Here is a 21,549-nt window from a genome sequence, read left to right as displayed (position 1 = left end):
CAGTGGGCCACATGGCCTTGACAACAGGCTAATCCACAATAACGCCATAAGGCAGCGCTGTGTACATGTATGCCTTTGTAAATAAAGAAGGACATGACACTACGAATCTTACCTGCAGTCCACTGGGTTTAATCCACACGGTCACATTCTGGGCATAGCTTCTTTTTGACTTGGGTTGCAGTGGAAATGGACTCTTATTATCCTCTTCCCCATATGGATTCTCTTTGGCATCTTGTATATAAAAAAGATGGAGTTCTATTAGTAATTTTATAGATATCAGCTATGTCATGTAAAGCGAAGATGAATTCATGGGGGAAAGCTAATTATTTATATACCTTGGAGATGCTAAAGGACAGCATATATGTTAATATCAATAATTACTGTAAATGTACTTTAAAGGAGTTGTCCAGGTTTGGGATGAAAGTCTGCAGTCACTCTATGTGACTTCAGCCTTGTGAGTCCTCACAGTGCATGCACAGCATGCTGTCAGGAGCCTCCTGTGTCTGCGGTGAGAGCGGCCAGTCACGCATACTTCCAGCCACATTCCAACTAGACCTGCACAGCTTCAATCAATACAAGTGAATGGAGCGAGGCCAAGCACGTCTAGTCAGCACGTGACTGCATGTATGCAATCATATACTTGCAGTCATAACCGCTCGCTCTCGCTGCTGGCACCGAAGAATCCTGACAGTTTGCAGTGCATGCACTATGGGGAATCAGAAGTCTGCAGTCACAGAGCAACTGAACACTTTCATTACAAATCTGAACAACCCCTTTAATGATGCAACAACAATAGAAACAAGTATTTAGTTTATTTTCTAAATCATACCTGATATGGGTCCAAGCTGAGAAGTTTTTCCCAGCCATGGTAGTGGCTCAATACCAAGCTCAAATAATGACATCATTAAATTTGATTTCTTCTTACTATCAGCTTGAGAATAGAGCATCCCATGCCAGTCTGGTCTTTAGAGAAGATAGGAAAGAAATACAGATAACGAAAAACCATATACAACCTGGGTTTCCCAAGAATTATTCCCCTTTACTACACCATAGCTATCTGTTGGTAAGTCAGCTTTACAGTCACCATTTCCAAATTTGTAGATGTGACCAATATGGTCTACACTGGAGCATAGAGATGCAGTTTGATCACTTCTGATAGTGGTCAATGGCACTTAATAGGCAATTAACGCGACACTTGAAACATTCTTCTTTACTGAGTCCTAACAACAAAATATACATAAGCCTATGCAATGCTGGACGCAGCTATAAAGAAGGTCTGCTCCATCCATGGACTACTTGGACGGCCATTACTTTAATTGTCTGCATGTAATTCTACATCTCATCTGAAAAGGATACGGCAGATTTACTAACAAATTGTTTACCCTACTAAATCAACAAGGACTTTCTTACCCAAGCTGCACTAAGGCCACCATGCCTTCCACCTTCAGACTACCATGGAGCAAGACACAAAAATTAGGAATTTTGCCAGCAATTTGGCTCGCAGAATTTTCATCCTCAATATCATCTGTGAGTCCAGCACCAAAATCATCTCCTTCTATAAGGAAACAAGGCAGGACACATTATAAGGAATAATGGTGGGAGGAGAGCTAAATCCCATATTATTCTCACTCACCTTTGTTAAGGGCAATAGGTAGAACCAAATGACGGGACAAGACAGGAGGGCTTGAGATATCCGCAATGTCAATAAAGCCCACGATTTCTAATTCTGAAAAACAGCCTGAACTATGAGTATACAGTTTATTATACCTATCGAACAGAATAGCATCCTGCAAAAACTTCAGATATAAATACGTGGCTGTCAAGGAGGAAATCATTAACTATCACTGTAAAGCTATACAAAATAGTATATAGCCATTACATACACTGATATACTGTCCTCACTGGCAATACATCACTATATAAGCCAACACATTAAGGGGGTATTCTCAAGTTGTGTCTTGATGAGCTCAGAGATATACACACTCCTTACATCCTGGCCCCTGGCAGGGCAGGCTCTCCTTGCCTGGCAGCTCTGGGGAGTAGCAGAGTTGTAGTATTAGTAGAAGTATAACGCTCAGCACAAGTTCTGCTGTAACACATTTGTCTATCAGTGGTTTATTCTGGAGTCTACACGGTGATTCCTGTATTTAGACGTAAATTTAACAAGGCACTGGAACAAACACAGGGCTCCAAGTCATGAGCCATGGTTAGAAGACCTGCTCTGAAAACTGTGGGCTTGTGATTTAGCAAGATTTGTAATAGGAGATCAGGAGCAGAGAGGGAGGGGAGAGCAGAGTGGGATAGGAGGGCAGAGAAGAAGAGGAGGGCAGAGAAGGAAAGGAGGGCAGAAAAGGAGAGGAGGGCAGAAAAGGAGAGGAGGGCAGAAAAGGAGAGGAGGGCAGAAAAGGAGAGGAGGGCAGGGCAGAGAAAGGAGGGGGGAAAAGGGAAGGCAGGAGAAACGGGGATCAGAGTGGACAGACAGTAGAGTGGGGAGAGTAGACAGATGAGATGGGAGGGATGGGATAAGTGGGTGGAAGGGAGGAGGTGAAGAGAGGAAAAGAGGTGTGCGAGGGGAGCAGCTAATTGCTGTATAGAAAGTGGGCTGGAGAGAGATGACCGAGATGTTAAGAATTAACCCCTCTCCTTCAATGCAACTACTGCACACACTTGACCAGGATATGGGCAAGCACTGGTGGCCAAGTTGCATGGAAACCAGCTGAAGACTATGTAAGATAAAAAAGCTCTCACATCAGGAGAAAGATAAAAAAGTCAATTGCAAACTTGCTTAATTTAATGTTCTGATCTTTTCCATTATTCAGATCAATAAGTTGCTCAAGACATTCCAATGACTCAGAAATTTGGAGCTGGTTACATAAAACAAGTAATTTAATAACCTGAGAATACATGTTTAAAGGGGTTGTTTCAGGAGTATGCAACTTCCCTTGGAAAAATCAGCTAATACAAGGGAAAAAAGCATAAAAACAGGTTGGCGGTAAAATCATGTGTTAACATGCAATTTCTAAAATGTAATGGAGGTACAGTTTTGTGCAACACTTCTACAGGTATATGTGAACAATTGCTGACATTATTTTGTCTGCAACCGGTTACCTGTATTAATGGATTTAGGCACAGGGTCTACCTCCTCGTCTATGACAACTGGTTCAGGCCTAGGAAACACTTGGACATCTGAAGACAGGTTCCCACACTTGAGGACCGCATGGAATGGTGTGTATGCCACATCAATGAGCTTCCTGTAAGATAATGAAATAGAACAATACTTGATCTACCCTCCCACAAGTGTAAATCAATGCCACAGACAGCAATATACAGACTACTTACCCAAACATGGACTGAACGTTCTTTAAGCACAGAGGGCCATCAATTGTGAAGATCTGACCTTCTCCATTATTCAGATCAATAAGCCGCTCAAGACAATCCAATGAATCAGAATTTTGGAGCTGGTTACATAAAACATGTAATGTGATAGTTAAATACATGCAACTTTTCAATAACATAAGAATCATAAAGTAACATATAATTACTAATATAACAGAACAGTGAAAATCATCTCCTGACTTCAAGTGACAGCCCCCATCACAATTTTGCAATCAAAGAAGCCCAAATACCCCTAGTTACTAAGACCAGCAAAGAATTGATGACCATACTGACATTACTTTTTTATTCTTTTGTGTTAAATTTATGACATTTTTGACATCCAAAATTGTTGTTTGTGAGAGTTTAAAAAAATTATAATAAAGAAAAACAAATTTTCATTCTGTGACCATGTCACTGAGTCACTAAAAATTCTTAACCCACCACTTTTGCATTCTGGTAGTTCTAAGGACTCCTGGGAAGTTATATGGATTCCCTGTGAAGAAAGGGCTTGGAGACATGCAACAAAAAAGTGATCACCATCATCTCTGCATGTCTGTTTATGATTATGTAGACCACTGGTAAGAGTGAGCAAAGGTTCTGTGACCATAAAATTACAGTTAGTTATAACATACAGAAAACAATGGGAGAACCACATTGTGTGACCCTCGCTAACAGGTCAGAAAACTTAACTTTTATTCAGTAACAAAATAAAATGAGGTTATTACAGGTGAAGGATTTAAAAAAGATTTGCCCCTAATCTGCTAACATTCTATATATTGAAAAGGGGATTGCTTCTAATTATCACATGATGACACCCAGGGGTGTCATCTCTGCAGGAAGAAAGGCACTCAGATTAAAACATAAGTCCCATAAATTTCACCGTATACATGGTGTCATCAGAGAAAGGGACAAAACATGCAGAGATGATGGTGATCCCTTTTTTGTTGCATGTCTCCAAGACCTCTCTTCACAGGGAATTATTTTGTTACTGAATACAAGTTAAGTTTTCTGACCTGATAGTGAGGGTCACACAATGGAGTTCTCCCCTTCTGTTTTCTAGTAGTGATATATCCCTTCCAGATCATTTGTACCCCACTAGTTTTTCTAGTTATAAGATATTTAGAAAATGTGTTCCCTGCTAATCTGTTCCTCCATTGTATAAACAAAAATATGTACAGAAAAAAACAGAATAAAAAATTTTTTTAGGTGTGCCTCCTATGCGACACTAAGCAAAAACTGGAGAAAGCTCACTCCGTCCAGGGGTGTGTACTGCAGAGGAGGAGCCACGGTTAATCTTTTTCAGATTATGCACAGTGTCGCCTTCTAGTGGACAGCAGCATAACACCAATGGTCCTGTGTCCCCCAATGAGGCGACAGAGTAATAAGTGTACGCCTCCAACACACATGCAACAATATGTCTTATGCAAATGCATTATGCATGGCCATCAGCTCCTCGGGCATTTAATGGGAATTCCTAGAATTGAAAGTTTTCCATTATCCATACAATCTGGAATAACTTGCAGGATCCAACCACTGGGACCCCCAGTGATTCTGTGAACATTACTTCAATGGAGCTTTGTTATGCCCTGCTCCATTCAAGCCATGGTCTTGCAGAGCTGCATTTTGGGCATCACTCAGGGTGCCAGAGGTAGAAGCCCCAGCAAACAATAAGTTATCCCTGATCCTTTGGATTTGGAATAACTTTCATTTCTGGGAGAACCTATACACACATGGTCAAAATTGTTGGTACCCCTCGTTTAATGACAGAAAAACCCACAATGGTCACGGAAATAACTTGAATCGGACAAAAGTAATAATAAATAAAAGATCTGTGATCTCAGACATTGCTTTTCAACTATGCTTAGACAGAATTTAACCCCTTCACCCCCGGAGCTTTTTTCGTTATTTCGTTTTCATTTTTCGCTCCCCTCCTTCCCAGAGCCATAACTTTTTTATTTTTCCGTGAATATGGCCATGTGAGGGCTTATTTTTTGCGGGACGAGATGTACTTTTGAACAATACCATTGGTTTTACCATGCCATGTAACAGAAAACGGGAAAAAAATTCCAAGTGCGATGAAATTGCAAAAAAAGGAGATTTTTGTGTACTCACCATAAAATCTTTTTCTCCGAGCCAATCATTGGGGGACACAGGACCATGGGTGTTATGCTGCTTGCCACTAGGAGGACACTAAGTAAACACAAAGAGTTAACTCCTCCTCTGCAGTATACACCCCTTGACTGGCCAGTAACGACTCAGTTCGGTAGTAAAGCAGTAGGAGTAAAACCAAGACAAGTAAACAAGTCCAAAACAAAGGAACAAAATACCAACAACAACCAGCCAATAGGCTAACAGGGCGGGTGCTGTGTCCCCCAAGGATTGGCTCGGAGAAAAAGATTTTACGGTGAGTACACAAAAATCTCCTTTTCTCCTATGCCTCATTGGGGGACACAGGACCATGGGACGTCCTAAAGCAGTCCCTGGGTGGAGAGCAATTGCACTGCTAAAACCCCATGTACCACTGGCTTACTGAGGTACCGCTGTCTGCAGAATGCGCCTGCCGAGGGCAGCGTCTGCCGAAGCCTGGGTATGGATGTGATAGTGCTTCGTGAAGGTATGCAGACTGGACCAAGTCGCAGCTTTACAAAGCTGTTGTGCGGACGCCTGGTGCCGAATGGCCCAAGAAGCACCAACAGACCGAGTCGAATGCGCCTTAATCCCTGCTGGTACAGGGGTGTTCCTGACACGATAGGATTCCTGAATAGTGGAACGAATCCACTTGGCTAGAGTGGCCTTTGAGGCAGGTAGACCTTTCCTATGTCCCTCCGGAAGCACAAACAGGACATCTGACTTACGGAAGGGAGCCGTGCGATTTATGTACCGCCGAAGAGCTCTAACCACATCCAGAGTATGACAGAATGACGGCAAGACAATGTCCTCATTTAGATGAAAGGAGGAGACGACTTTCGGTAGGAAAGGGGGAGAGGTTCTCAAAACAACCTTGTCTGGGTGAAAAATCAGGAAGGGGGGTCGGCAAGAGAGAGCCGCCAACTCCGAAACTCTCCTGATTGACGTAATCGTCACGAGAAAGACCACCTTCCATGAGAGGAGGGTGAGAGAGAGATGTCCTGCAATGGTTCGAAAGGGGCCTCCTGAAGAACTCCGAGAACCAAGTTAAGATCCCATGACGCCAAAGGCATTCTATAGGGAGGGACCACCCGAGAGACTCCTTGGATGAACGTCTTAACCTGCAGTCTGGAAGTGATCTTTCGTTGGAAAAGAACAGACAATGCGGACACTTGTCCCTTGAGCGAGCTTAGGGCAAGGCCTGACTCTAAACCTGATTGGAGAAACTCCAGAATGGACGGAATGGAAAAGACCAAAGGAGAACGTCCATGAGTATTGCACCATGAAAAGAAGATGCGCCAGGTGCGATGATAAATGCGCATGGATACAAGTTTCCTAGCGCGAATCATGGTAGAAGAAACCCCTGGAGAGAATCCAGCTTGGGCTAAAATGCAGGATTCAACAGCCACACCGTCAAAGACAGGGCCCCGGAGTTCTGGTGGCAAACTGGGCCCTGTGAGAGAAGATCCGTGCGATCTGGAAGGCGCCAGGGGGTGTCGGCGACCATTTGGACGAGTTCCGCGTACCATGCTCGGCGCGGCCAGTCGGGCGCGACGAGAATCACCGGTCTCCCCTCTGCTCTGATCTTCTTGATGACTCTTGGAAGCAGAGGAAGAGGTGGAAATATGTATGGCAGCTGGAACCGATGCCACGACAGGACCAGAGCATCTGCCCCGATGGCGCAAGGATAGCGGGAACGAGCAATGAACTGGGGAACCTGGTTGTTGAACCTCGAGGCCATGAGATCCACATCCGACATCCCCGAGCGAAGGCAAATCTGCTGGAAGACTTCCGGATGGAGGGACCACTCACCCGAGGCAAGACCTTGGCGACTGAGGAAGTCCGCTTCCCAATTCTCCACGCCCGGTATGTGGATCGCCGAGATGAGCGAGTGATTGGTCTCGGCCCAGCGCAGAATGTGGGAGACTTCGCGCATGGCTGACCTGCTGCGGGTTCCCCCTTGTCGGTTGATGTACGCCATGGCCGTGGCATTGTCGGATTGAATTCTGATGGGATGGCCTGCGAGAAGGTGGTGAAAGTTGCGCAAAGCAAGAATGATCGCTCGAATTTTCAAGATATTGATTGGGAGACGCGACTCTCTTGTGGACCAACGACCCTGCGCCGTGTGGTGATTGAAAACTGCGCCCCAGCTGAAAAGGCTGGCATCGGTGGTCACCACTAACCAGCGCACTGGAAGAAAGGACTTCCCTTGGTTCAGGGAGGACTGTAGCGTCCACCACCCGAGAGTCTGCCTGACCTGTGGGGGCAGGCGAAAACGACGGTCAAGGGAAACCGAGCTCCTGTCCCAGGCTAACAGGAGCGCCTGTTGCAAGGGACGGAGATGGAACTGCGCAAACAGAACGGCTTCCATGGCCGCAACCATTTTCCCGAGGATGCGCATTGCGAAGCGAATGGAGTGAAGGACTGGGCGGGAGAGCTTGCGTGCTCCTTGTTGTAAGGATAAGACCTTCTACGGAGGGAGAATGACTAACCCGCGGGAAGAGTCCAAGATCATGCCCAGGAAGCAGATTTGCTGAGCCAGCACTTGAGATGATTTCTCGAAGTTGATCTTCCAACCCAGGCGAGAAAGAGAATCTACGGTGATGCTTACCGACTCCTCGCAGGCAGACTGGGACGGACCTTTGATTAATAGATCGTCCAGATAGGGCAGGACTACCACTCCCCGAGCATGAAGAATGGCCATGACAGCCGCCATGACCTTTGTGAAGACTCTGGGGGCGGTGGCAAGTTCGAAGGGCAAGGCCACAAACTGAAAGTGTTCTTCTTGGACAGCAAAACGCAGGAACTGCTGATGAGAAGATAAAATTGGAATATGTAGATAAGCATCCTTGATGTCTATGGATGCGAGGAACTCTACTATTTCCAGGGACGCGACAACGGAACGGAGCGAGTCCATCCTGAAGTGTCGGACCCGTACGAACTTGTTCAGCAGTTTGAGGTCCAGTATGGGCCGTATAGTTCCGTCCTTCTTTGGGACCACGAAAAGGTTGGAGTAAAACCCCTTGAACCTTTCATCTCGAGGTACCAGAGTGATGACACCGTCCCTTTGAAGCGCCTGTATGGCCTGAAGAAGATGTGATGCCCTTGATTTGGGAGGAGAAGACTGGAAGAAGCGCGGAGGGGGGATGGAAGAAAACTCGATTTTGTTCCTGGAAGACATGAGCTCTCTGACCCACTCGTCGTGAACGACCGAGAGCCAATTTTGACGGAACTAAATAAGGCGTCCGCCTACTTTGTCGGTGTCCGCCGGACACGCCAACGAGTCATTGTGTAGAAAGTTTAAGGGATGCGGACGGCTTAGGGGCAGACGGTCTCGGTCTGGGTTTCCAGGAACGGTTTGGTCTGTATGAGACCTGGGAAGTTCTGTTTTCCCGTCGTCCCGAACCGGGGGAAGAGGAGGACCAACTGGAGTTGTTACGAAAGGACCGGAATCGAAACTGTTGTTGATTCCGAAAAGGCCGGGCAGGTTTTTGCTGGGGAAGAAATTTACTCTTCTCTCCGGTAGCATCAGAAATGATCTGGTCTAGTTTCTCCCCTAATAAACAGCCCGCTTGGTAAGGTAGAGAAGTCAGCGACTTTTTAGAAGCAGAATCTGCTCGCCAATCGCGGAGCCATAAGGCCCTCCTGATGGAAATTGTGTTTTCAGCCGCTTGCGCTGCGCAATTAACCGCATCTATGGAAGCATTAAAAAACGAAATCTCTGGCCTGAGCTACCTGGTTAGCTAGTCTGGCCGTCTCTGGGGGAAGATTACTGCCATGGACGGTAGAGGTAAACACGTCTGCCCAGGCCACCATTGCCTTGGCTACCCAGGTAGCTGCAAAAAATGGAAGGAGAGCCGCTCCTGAGACTTCAAAGACTGAGCGAGCCAAATAATCAATTTGACGGTCAGAAGGATTTTTGACTGATGAACCGTCTGACAGGGATAAGACTGTTTTGGATGCGAGTCGCGATACGGCAGGATCCACAGAAGGAGAGAGAAGCAACTCCTTCACCAGATCCTTTGAGAAAGGATATTTAGCTTCCGTGGCTTTTTGAGCCGTAAAATGCTTTTCCGGGTGCTCCCTGTGTTTTTGGATAATGTCCTGAAGCTCAGGGTGATTAGCAAATATCTTTTGGACGCGTTTAGTCTTTTTAAAAGATACAACGTGTTCCTGAGAGGAAACAGAATTGTCGTCCACCATTAATGTTTTGTTGACTGCCTCAATAAGGGAGTCAAGTGTCTCCTGACCGATAGAGGAGTCTTGGGTTAAAGATTCCTCTGACTCATATACAGAGTCCTGTACGCTGCGACCCTCAGGGGAGGGGGAGCGAGAAGATGAGCTCACAGAAGCTGAAGCTAGAGCGTGTACGGGAGATGAGGGAAGGGTCCTTTTCCTGGACCCCGAGAGTCCCGTAGAACGGTTCGCCCCCTGTGGTCGGACGGCCCCGCACCGTCGCCAGGTTCCGTCGCAGTCGGCGGAGGTGAGTTCTGGCTTAAGGAGGACCCTCGAAAAGAGTCCAATGCCTTGACCAAGGACTCCATTAAACGTGACAGGGACGCGGCCCACTCAGGAGGGTTAGGCTCAGCGGGATCGGTGGCGACATTGGGGGTGGCAGAAGGCGGCTGCGCACAGGCCGGGTCACAGTTCTGGCACAAAGGGGTATTGTGGGCAGGTGGCAAAGAAGAATTGCAAGTGGCACATGTGGTAAAAAATACAGTGTGCTTTTTGTTGCCCCTTTTTGCCTCCTTAGATTGAGACATAGTGTATGCCTGTGCCTCCAAAATACTGCCTAGCTGGGATGTGGATGCAGAGAAGGGGTTAAGCGTTTCCCTATAGGAAGGGCAGCTTACCCACGGTCCTGTGTCGGTGTCCCCAGGGAGGAAGGAGGAAGCGTTTGCTGCAGAATCCCACGCAGGAGAGGAGACCCAAGATGGCGGCCGAGATTTGCAGGCCTGTTCTCGTTCAGAACGAGAAGCGCCTGAGCGGTGGGCGGGGCTCCAGCGGTGGGCGGGAATTACAAACGCGGCCTAGTCCGGCTGAAAAGCCGGGGACTAAATTTGCAGGCGGCCGGCGGCATGCACCTGCGGGCGCTGTGTAGCGCCGAACGATCGCCGCTGCACCAAACAGCGGCGCCTCTCCACAGGGACCCAGACCGCATCCTCCAACGCTGTAGCGTGAGGAGGGGACTACTCACCGAGCCTCCAGCTCAATCTGTCCTCCCTGCGCCGGGGGATGGAGAGCGTCGTATGTGCCTGCCACAGGGGACTTATGGCTGTGCCACCGTGCAGATGTGCCTGTCGCAGGGGACTTATGGCTACCGTGGGGACTACAAGACGCCGAGGTGAGGGCTTGAGTGCGGTGCAGCCCGGGACATGCACATGAGAGATATACTGTGCTCGCCCTCCTATATTGGGGGAGATCGGGACCGAGTAGGAACCGTCGCCCTGGGTTTAGGTTAGGCGTGCCCCATACGTCGCAGGAGAGGAACGGGGAGGTATACTCGCAATGCTCGCCTGTTGATGGTTCGGGGGAGAGCGGACCCTGGAAAGGAGTCCGTCGCCCCCTTCACTCCGTTAGATAAAAAATAAAAATTTACAGAAAATAAAATAAATGGTGGGGTCTGAACAGACCCAAGTGCCTCCTATAGACACTAAGCAAGAACTGAGTCGTTACTGGGCAGTCAAGGGGTGTATACTGCAGAGGAGGAGTTAACTCTTTGTGTTTACTTAGTGTCCTCCTAGTGGCAAGCAGTATAACACCCATGGTCCTGTGTCACCCAATGAGGCGTAGGAGAAAAGTGCAATCTCACACTTGTTTTTTGTTTGGCTTTTTTGCTAGGTTCACCAAATGCTAAAACTGACCTGCCATTTTGATTCTCCAGGTCATTACGAGTTCATAGACACCAAACATTTATAGGTTCTCTTTTATCTAAGTGGTAAAAAAAATTCCAAAGTTTGCTAAAAGAAAAAAAAAAATTTGCGCCATATTCCGATACCCGTAGCGTCTCCATTTTTCATGATTTGGGGTCGGGTGAGGGCTTATTTTTTGCGTGCCGAGCTGGCGTTTTTAATGATACCATTTTGGTGCAGATACGTTCTTTTGATCGCCCGTTATTGCATTTTATGCAATGTCACGGCGACCAAAAAAACCGTAATTTTGGCGTTTTGACTTTTTTTCTCGCTACGCCATTTAGCGGTCAGGTTAATCCTTTGTTTTTGTTGATAGATCGGGCGATTCTGAGCGTGGCGATACCAAATATGTGTAGGTTTGATTTTTTTTTTTATTGTTTTATTTTGATTGGGGCGAAAGGGGGTGATTTGAACTTTTATATATTTTTTATTTTTTTAATATTTTTAAACACTTTTTTTTTTAATTTTGGCATGCTTCAATAGCCTTTATAGGAGGCTAGAAGCATGTACAACACGATCGGCTCTGCTACATAGAGGTGAAGCACAGATCACCTCTATGTAGCAGAAATGCAGGGTTGCTTTGAACGCCGACCACAGGGTGGCGCTCAAAACAATCGGCCATCAACAACCATAGTTTGGTTGTTATGGCAATGCACCGATGACCCCCGATCATATGATGGGGGTCGCGGTGCGAGCACTTCCGGCCGCGAGGCCGGGAGCGCTAGTTAAATGCCGCTGTCAGCGTTTGACGGCGGCATTTAACTAGTTAATGGGCGCGGGCGGATCGTGATTCCGCTCGCGCACATTGCGCGCACATGTCAGCTGTACAAAACAGCTGACATGTCGCGGCTTTGAGGTGGGCTCACTGCCGGAGCCCACCTCAAAGCAGGGGATCTGCCAGCTGACGTAATATTCCGTCAGCTGGCAGAAAGGGGTTAAAGAAAAATAGAACTCATAAAATAGGCCTGGACAGAAATGATGGCACCCCAGAAAATAATGTGACAAAAGGGACATGTTAAATCATAGTGTGTCCACTAACTAGCATCACAGGTGTCTACAGGAATCAGCAAGTGGGCCTGTATGTAGGGCTACAGATACACACCATATCACCAAATAGCACAGTGAGTATCACACTCAACATGGACCAGAGGAAGCGAAGGAAAGAATTGTCTAAGGAGATTAGAAAGAAAATTATAGACAAACAAGTTAAAGGTAAAAGTTATAAGACCATCTCCAAGCAGTTTGATGTTTCTGTGAATACAGTTCACATATTATTCAGAAATGTAAGATCCATGGGACTGTAGCCAACCTCCGTGGATGTGGCCGCAGGAGGAAAATTGCTGACAAATCAAAGAGATGGATAATACGAATGGTAACAAAAGAGCCCAGAAAAACTTCTAAACAGATTAAAGGTGAACTTCAAGCTCAAGGAACATCAGTGTCAGATCGCACCATCCGTCGTTGTATGAGCCAAAGTGGACTTCATGGGAGACAACCAAGGAGGACACCATTGTTGAAAAAAAAAATCATAAAAAAGCCAGACTGGAATTTGCCAAACTACATGTTGACAAGCCACAAAGCTTCTCGGAGAATGTCCTATGAACAGATGAGACAAAAATTGAACTTTTTGGTGAGGCATATCGGCTCTATGTTCACAGATGGAAAAATGAAGCATATCAAGAAAAGAACACTGTCCCTACTGTGAAACATGGAGGAGGCTCTGTTATGTTCTGGGGCTGCTTTGCTGCATCTGGCACAGGGTGTCTAGAATCTGTGCAGGGTACAATAAAATCTCAAGACTATCAAGGGATTCTAGAGAGAAATGTGCTGCCCAGTGTCAGAAAGCTTGGTCTCAGTCCCAGGTTATGGGTCTTGCAACAGGATAATGACCCAAAACACACAGCTAAAAACACCCAAGAACGGCTAAGAGGAAAACACTGGACTATTCTGAAGAGGCCTTCTATGAGCCCTGACCTAAATCCTATGGAGCATCTTTGGAAAGAGCTGAAACATGCCGTCTGGAGAAGGCAACCTTCAAACACGAGACAACTGGAGCAGTGTGCTCTTGAGGAGTGGGCCAAACCAAAATACCTGTCAAGAGGTGCAGAAGTCTCATTGACAGTTACAGGAATCGTTTGATTGCAGTTATTGCCTCAAAAGGTTGTGGAACAAAATATTAAGTTAGGGGTACCATCATTTCTGTCCTGGCCTATTTCATGAGTTTTCGTTTTTTACAAATTCTGTGGAAGCATGGTTGAAAAGCAATGTCTGACTTTCATTTGTACATTTTCATAGATTTTTAATTTATTATTACTTTTGTCAGATTCAAGTTATTTCTGTGACCATTGTGGATTTTTCTGTCATTAAACGAGGGGGACAAACAATTTTGATCACGTGGGTAAGTGCCTGTGACTCAAAAAGAAATGTAACCGCATACAATAATTACTCCCAACTTGTTCTACGTTTGCCACATCAAAGAAATAAATATGAACCTAGATGATTATAATCCATGTTTAAAGCTTTGTCTAAAATTTAGGGAGGGCGATTGATTTAAAACAAAAAAAGTCTCTGTTCTCTAACTTCAAAGAGATTAAACATTTACAGTCATGGCAAAAAGTATTGACACCCCTGCAATTCTGTCAGATAATACTCAGTTTCTTCCTGAAAATGATTGCAAACACAAATTCTTCGGTATTATTATCTTCATTTAATTTGTCTTAAATGAAAAAACACAAAAGAGAATGAAGCAAAAAGCAAAACATTGATCATTTCACACAAAACTCCAAAAATGGGCCAGACAAAAGTATTGGCACCCTCAGCCTAATACTTGGTTGCACAACCTTTAGCCAAAATAAACGCGACCAACCGCTTCAGGTAACCATCAATGAGTTTCTTACAATGCTCTGCTGGAATTTTAGACCATTTTTCTTTGGCAAACTGCTCCAGGTCCCTGATATATGAAGGGTGCCTTCTCCAAACTGCCATTTTTAGATCTCTCCACAGGTGTTCTATGGGATTCAGGTCTGGACTCATTGCTGGCCACCTTAGAAGTCTCCAGTGCTTTCTCTCAAACCATTTTCTAGTGTTTTTTGAAGTGTGTTTTGGGTTATTGTCCTGCTGGAAGACCCATGACCTCTGAGGGAGACCCAGCTTTCTCACACTGGGCCCTACATTATGCTGCAACATTTGTTGGTAGTCTTCAGACTTCATAATGCCATGCACACGGTCAAGCAGTCCAGTGCCAGAGGCAGCAAAGCAACCCCAAAACATCAGGGAACCTCCGCCATGTTTGACTGTAGGGACCGTGTTCTTTTCTTTGAATGCCTCTTTTTTTCTCCTGTAAACTCTATGTTGATGCCTTTGCCCAAAAAGCTCTACTTTTGTCTCATCTGACCAGAGAACATTCTTCCAAAACGTTTTAGGCTTTTTCAGGTAAGTTTTGGCAAACTCCAGCCTGGCTTTTTTATGTCTCGGGGTAAGAAGTGGGGTTCTCCTGGGTCTCCTACCATACAATCCCTTTTCATTCAGATGCCGACGGATAGTACGGGTTGACACTGTTGTACCCTCGGACTGCAGGGCAGCTTGAACTTGTTTGGATGTTAGTCGAGGTTCTTTATCCAACATCCGCACAATCTTGCGTTGAAATCTCTTGTCAATTTTTCTTTTCCGTCCACATCTAGGGAGGTTAGTCACAGTGCCATGGGCTTTAAACTTCTTGATGACACTGCGCACGGTAGACACAGGAACATTCAGGTCTTTGGAGATGGACTTGTAGCCTTGAGATTGCTCATGCTTCCTCACAATTTGGTTTCTCAAGTCCTCAGACAGTTCTTTGGTCTTCTTTCTTTTCTCCATGCTCAATGTGGTACACGCAAGGACACGGGACAGAGGTTGAGTCAACTTTAATCCATGTCAACTGGCTGCAAGTGTGATTTAGTTATTGCCAACACCTGTTAGGTGCCACAGGTAAGTTACAGGTGCTGTTAATTACGCAAATTAGAGAATCTTCACATGATTTTTCAAACGGTGCCAATACTTTTGTCCACCCCCTTTTTTATGTTTGGTGTGGAATTATCTCCAATTTGCCTTTAGGGCAATTCTTTTTGTGTTTTTTCATTTAAGACAAATAAAATGAAGATAATAATACCAAAGAATTTGTGTTTGCAATCATTTTCAGGAAGAAACTGAGTATTATCTGACAGAATTGCAGGGGTGTCAATACTTTTGGCCATGACTGTATTTATGATAATTCTACAATGAAGAAACTGAAATTTGCATACATGTGTTGAACACATTCCTGATCTAATGTGCATTTTCTTACCTCTTCTAGATTTGCCATGCACATAATGTATAGCTTAGATGGGAAAGGGAAGGGCAGAGGAAAGCGGTTGCTCTCGCTGCGCTGGTTTAAAGATGACAGGGAGTTGTGAAGAGAGCCCCTTCCGATGCCCAGGCATCCGTCTGTAACCAGCACGACCTGACAAGAGTAACATGAGGCAGACAGTGAAATAATCAGTACAGTGTAACAACAGCAGTCACAATATTAATCATAATAATATAAATCAGTACAATGCAACAAATATCTGTAGGAAGAATTTCAGTAGTTCAGAATACTCTTCCAATACATTGCTTTGACAGATTAAAAAAAACCTTAAATAAAAAAAAAATGATGGAGAAAAAATATACACTACCTTAAAGGGGTTGTCCACTCTTCTGATGAAAATCTGCAGTCACTCTATGTGACCGCAAACTTCTGAATCCTTACAGCGAGCACAGTCAGGACTCTCTGGTGTTGCCAGTGAGACCCCCTAGTCTCATAACTGTAAGTAAGTGAGGTGCATACTTCTGGCCACAGTCTGACTAAACGTGCCCGGCCTCGCTCATCTCACTTGTATTCAGAAAGACCAAGCACGTCTAGTCGGCAGCTGACAGCATGTATTTGCGTCCACTTTCAACAGCAACACCGGAGAATCCTGAGAATACAGTGCGCCCACTATAAATATTTGGAAGTCTGCAGTCACATAGAATGACTTTCATCCAAAGACTGTACACTCTAATCTACAAAATTGTCACTCCTTTAGGGTTAAACTGCAGCATTTACTTGGGATATCTGAAATTACCTGGCAGGGAATAGAGGCCCCCCATTCTTGTTGGACCACACTGGACACGCCTTGCAGTGCTGACTCTAAGCAAGTCTTGTCATAATCATCAATATTACTCAACGCTTCCTGCAACAAAAAAAATATAAAAGTAAAAAATTCCTGAAAAAAAAAAATTACAAGTAAAACATATTGCTGCTTCCTATGATTATATTGTAAATAAATGCACTAAAAAGAAAAGCTTTCATAATTAGTGATGAGCGCGTATACTCGTTGCTTGAGATTTCTCGAGCAAGCTCGGGGGTCCTCTGAGTGTTTTTTAGTGCTCGGAGATTTAGTTTTTGTTGCCACAGCTGAATGATTTACATCTGTTAGCCAGCATAAGTACATGTGGGGGTTGCCTGGTTGCTAGGGAATCCCCAAATGTAATCAAGCTGTCTAGCAGCTGTAAATCATTCAGCTGAGGCGAGGAAAACTAAATCTCCGAGCACTAAAAAACACTCGGAGGTCACCTGAGCGTGCTCGGGAAATCTCGAATAACGAGTATATTCGCTCATCACTATTCATAATATAAATGGAGGAACAGTCACGGAGCACACGTGCATGACGACTCCTACAGACCCAAAGAGGTGAATGTAACGCTGTTCATACATGGAGAGCAGCTTTATGAAAGGTACACAGGACAATTGATGCACTTTAATTTCTATATTGGAAGAACAAGATAAAAAAGGTCCACATTATCTTACATATTGCACACCCTGGGGTCATTTTAAAAGGCCCCTCTAGCTGCCATAGCAACTCATTGGCACCCCAGAATCTCACTGCAGGTTGCTGATGGGGTTCCCTACCTCTATCCAACCAATGTCATGGACATAATTGACAATGGAAATTCATGGTTATACAGACTGAGGAAGGCGTAGGCACAGCCCTTAAATGAATAATGTCTTAGATCAGCAAAAGGCATGATATAAACTAAGGTGCACTTATCCTGAGAAGGGGAGATTTTCTATCATTATCTATTTGGCTTTTGCTCTCTTGACAACCTACCTGAAGGGTGTTGTAGTCTCTGGTGAAAGGCACCATCAGCTCCCACAAGGAAGAGAAGACCACTAGTGCAGTAAACTCCAGCTTGTAGTTGGTTGCCATGTGTTCAAAGAGCATAGTGAGGCCATGGGCTGCCAGGTGCTTACGCTGAAAGTCCTCTGTCCCCTCCACTGGGACTGGCCGCGTCATGGAGAGGGACACATCCATCACCACCACAGTGGGCATCGTGATTGTCTTAATGTTACAGAAAAACTATGAAGAAATCTGCAACGTGGAAACAGAAAAATACAAAATCAGTTATTATAATTACCTGCAGTACACAACTTATATATCACTGTATATTTATAGAAGCATATGTGATACATTGTGATGCATAAAGGGGAACAGTGAACTTATATTGCAGCTTCAGGCAATCAATGAGGGTCCCAGTGGGCAGAACCACACCAATAAATTATTTATCTAAAGTAATCATTCAAAGAGAACCGTAATTTTAATTTGTTCTTCATAATTCAATAGTACATGTGAAAATAACAAACGGTGTAATATATCTTGTTAGAGAAACCCCTCTCTTTCCCTTCTGGAGTGATCATTCAGTCTCAAAATTATCAATTCACGGGTAAAATCTATCTTCACCGAATACAGTTTTTCAGATATTCTTTTGAGATGGCAGTTGGTGCTCATAAAGTTTTATGGAGAACTGTTGTTTCAGAAGAACTCACAGCAAAATGTCTGTGTCTGCTGATAGCTCCTTCCTCCTTTGAATTTAAAAGCGCCAGATTGTCATTTCCTATTTCAGTAATGGGAGAATCTGTCTTCACTGAATACAGATTTTATCCATGAATTGACAGTCCAGGAGGAGAAAGCAGCAGATTTCTCTGATATTTTACATATTTGCCTATTTTCAGCTGTACTATTAATTTATAAGATAAAATTAATCTGTCATGTAAAATAACACTATTAACCTGCAGCTATGGGGTTAATCTGCAGGTTAATAGTGTTCTGAGTCTGTGGGGTGGCTGCACTGAAAGCTTCGCTGCCAGGAGGAAATTAACTTTATTACCCCAGGCAGGCTCGCTCTTTCAGTCAAGGGGCGCCGCCACGGTTCTAGTCACTGCTGTGTATAGAGAGCGGCGGCTATAATGGAGCCCCTGGAGTTGCACAGTGTTAGAACGGTTAGAACACTACTTTCCTGCAGCTTAATAATGTAATTTTACATGACAGGTTCCCTTTAACTATACGTTCTATTCTCAATAAGCCAATATCGTCACTTATCCACAGAATATTTTCCTTTTAGATCCATGGGTGTCTGATGGCTGAGACCCCCACTGGCATAGAACTAGTTGAAATGTCCCAATATTTTTGTCTAATTCATAGTTGAGGTAAAATTTTGCAACTTTTGCCCTTTTTTAGGCCAGCTCTGCCAACTCTTGGAAAAGTCAGTGGGGCTTAGTGGGCGTGAATGTGACTGTAGTGCAGCCTGACATCCATTATAAATTTCTAACACAAAAAAAAGGTGTAAATTAAGACTAAAATCTACTTTGGTCCCTGATTGAAGAACAGTTCCGGTAAATAGTAACAGACAGCGCCCAAGTCCTGGATTTATCAAGACCTTTTTCATAGGTTGAAATGTTACCATTTAGATGGCAGAATAAATATTGTTTTACTTTTCCCCCCAGGACTTGGATTCTGTCTCTTACGATTTACTGGATTGTCTTCAAGTAGGTTCCATGGAGCTTTGGACTTTGGTAGAGCGCCGCTGGTGCTTTCTCCATTCCTGTGAAGCCCAGCTCTGATCCCGGCACATCAGCAGCAGAAAATGCACCAAATTCATTTAAAGCTGCACGCACCCTCTTAATGAATTGGGCGCATCACACCTCAGCACAACCTGTGTCAAAACCCATTCACAAAACGTCCGTCTTGGTGATTCGGCTCTTTTTTGGTTACAATCCTCCCCAGGCTGACTATCTCTGCTTGCTGTTAGGGAATAGAAGCATTTATGTAAACAGGATCTTCTGGTTTGAGAATCAGTAGCAGATCACAGATGTGACCAGGAGCCGTGCACTCGTGTCAGCTGGAAATGAGAAAAACTGATTTTCCGTTTGGGATGTAAACAAGGACAAAGTTCATTCACTGACTGCAAGCAGAGGTCTAGACAATGCAGAGGAAAAAGACTAAGTATATGTGAAAGTTACACAACTCCTCACCAGACATGGAGGACCCCTTTAAGTAGAAGTGATGGTAATTCACATCCCAGGACACAAATCCACTGGACCTGTGTTATTAGCTGTATGGTGGACTGTATGGGGTTTACATGTGCTGCAGTACAAGTTCCAGGCAGCACAGATTCCTGCGTAGGTGATACAGACCGTACATGCCGGTGCAGTGTGGAACTACGAGTACCAGAATGCCCTGCGCCAATTCATATAGTTGTGTACTAGACTCATTCAACAATTACTACTCACTCCCTCACTCACCGTTCAGCTTCTCAGCCCGGCAGGATTTTAACAGCGGTCCGGTCGCTGTGCATCAACAAATGTGTTCCCCTATGAAACACGGCGGCTCCACAACGACGTTCCTGTCTCGCGAGGCTGTGTGTGACTGCGAGGAGTGTGTGTGTGTTTGCCTGGGGGAGTTTGCAGGGGGGGGGGGGGGCTGTGTGTGACTGGGGAGACTGTGAGGGGCTGTGTGTGACTGGGGGAGTTTGTGTTGGGTGCTGTGTGTGACTGGGGGAGTTTGTGTTGGGTGCTGTGTGTGACTGGGGGAGTTTGCTGTGTGGGGTGCTGTGTGTGACTGGGGGAGTTTGCTGTGGGGGGCTGTGTGTAAGGGGGGAGTTGGCTGTGTGACTGTGTGAGGGGCTGTGTGTGACTGGGGAGACTGTGTGTAACTGTGAGGGGCTGTGTGTGACTGTTGGGGGCTGTGTGTGACTGGGGGAGTTTGCTGTGTGGGGTGCTGTGTGTGACTGGGAGTCTGTGTGGGGGGACTGTGTGTGACTGGGGGGAGTTGACTGTGGGGGACTGTGTGTAACGGGGGGAGTTGGCTGTGTGACTGTGTGAGGGGCTGTGTGTGACTGGGGAGACTGTGTGAGGGGCTGTGTGTGACTGGGGAGACTGTGTGAGGGGCTGTGTGTGACTGGGGAGACTGTGTGAGGGGCTGTGTGTGACTGGGGAGACTGTGTGAGGGGCTGTGTGTGACTGGGGAGACTGTGTGAGGGGCTGTGTGTGACTGGGGAGACTGTGTGAGGGGCTGTGTGTGACTGGGGAGACTGTGGGGCTGTGTGTGACTGGGGAGACTGTATGGGGCTGTGTGTGACTGTGTAGGGAGCTGTGTGCCACTGGGAGCTGAACCCGCCTGTACCTGAGCGACATTGTGATCAGTCATCAGTATAGAAAGTCACTAATATGTGGCAGAGCTGTGATTCAGTGCAACCGAAAGACTAGAAATCTGGGTCTCCAAGTTCTGGAGGCAAAAATTGTAATTGTAATAACAATTTATTTAATTCTGTTCATTACTTGTTTTAAGTAAATCTGTGGATATAGCCTCATTGCCTAAATGGAAGGTCTCCTCTAAGTACCTGGGGGTTGCCCACTTTGAAAAAAGTTTTTCATGAAATCCCTGTAATTAAAAACAAACCATGCCTTAATCACTCTCCCCAGGACCAGTGCTGCGTCTCTGCTGCTCCTGTTGTCTGCAGGGTTGCAGGCAATCGGTAACCTCAGCCGCTTGTACTGTCTACAGTGGCAGATCCGCTGAGCTCACTGATTGACTGCAGTTCTGTCGACGTGATGTCAGCATTGCAGAAAACAACAGGCACCGAGCAACTTCAGAGATTCAATGCTGGACCAGGGGAGGGTGAGAAGAGAAATGGGATTTATTTTTTACTACTAACGGAGCTTATATGAAAAGCTTTTCTGAAGTGGGACAGCCCTTTTAAATCCTTAACCTGATTCACATTTATACTGTGCTGTACGCTGAGCACTGCTTCCATTTTTCCA

The 21,549-nt window shown here is 45.4% G+C and overlaps 1 protein-coding gene across 5 annotated transcripts in view; it reads right to left on the bottom strand.

Moving 5' to 3' along the window:
* The window catches only part of INTS14 (integrator complex subunit 14), a 28,932-nt gene extending 8,654 nt beyond the window's left edge, over positions 1 to 20,278 (bottom strand). Inside the window, exons 1-10 of one of the 5 annotated variants that reach the window (XM_077263296.1) lie at positions 20,032 to 20,278; positions 17,561 to 17,821; positions 16,535 to 16,642; positions 15,736 to 15,891; positions 3,340 to 3,458; positions 3,109 to 3,251; positions 1,634 to 1,726; positions 1,411 to 1,555; positions 830 to 963; positions 113 to 231 (exon numbers count right to left, since the gene is read on the bottom strand). In XM_077263296.1, the coding sequence (XP_077119411.1) occupies positions 113 to 231; positions 830 to 963; positions 1,411 to 1,555; positions 1,634 to 1,726; positions 3,109 to 3,251; positions 3,340 to 3,458; positions 15,736 to 15,891; positions 16,535 to 16,642; positions 17,561 to 17,782 (1,239 nt within the window). In that variant the 5' untranslated portion in view covers positions 17,783 to 17,821; positions 20,032 to 20,278. Of the gene's footprint in view, positions 1 to 112; positions 232 to 829; positions 964 to 1,410; positions 1,556 to 1,633; positions 1,727 to 3,108; positions 3,252 to 3,339; positions 3,459 to 15,735; positions 15,892 to 16,534; positions 16,643 to 17,560; positions 17,822 to 19,254; positions 19,364 to 19,404; positions 19,491 to 19,761 lie in introns of those variants that run through there. The other 4 variants (XM_077263299.1, XM_077263297.1, XM_077263300.1 and 1 more) reach the window with 4 other exon arrangements.
* Positions 20,279 to 21,549: the final 1,271 nt, after the last annotated feature.

The sequence above is a fragment of the Ranitomeya variabilis genome, chromosome 5, assembly GCF_051348905.1.
Source record: "Ranitomeya variabilis isolate aRanVar5 chromosome 5, aRanVar5.hap1, whole genome shotgun sequence".
Lineage (NCBI taxonomy): Eukaryota > Metazoa > Chordata > Amphibia > Anura > Dendrobatidae > Ranitomeya > Ranitomeya variabilis.
This window is presented reverse-complemented; position numbering and strand designations above follow the sequence as displayed.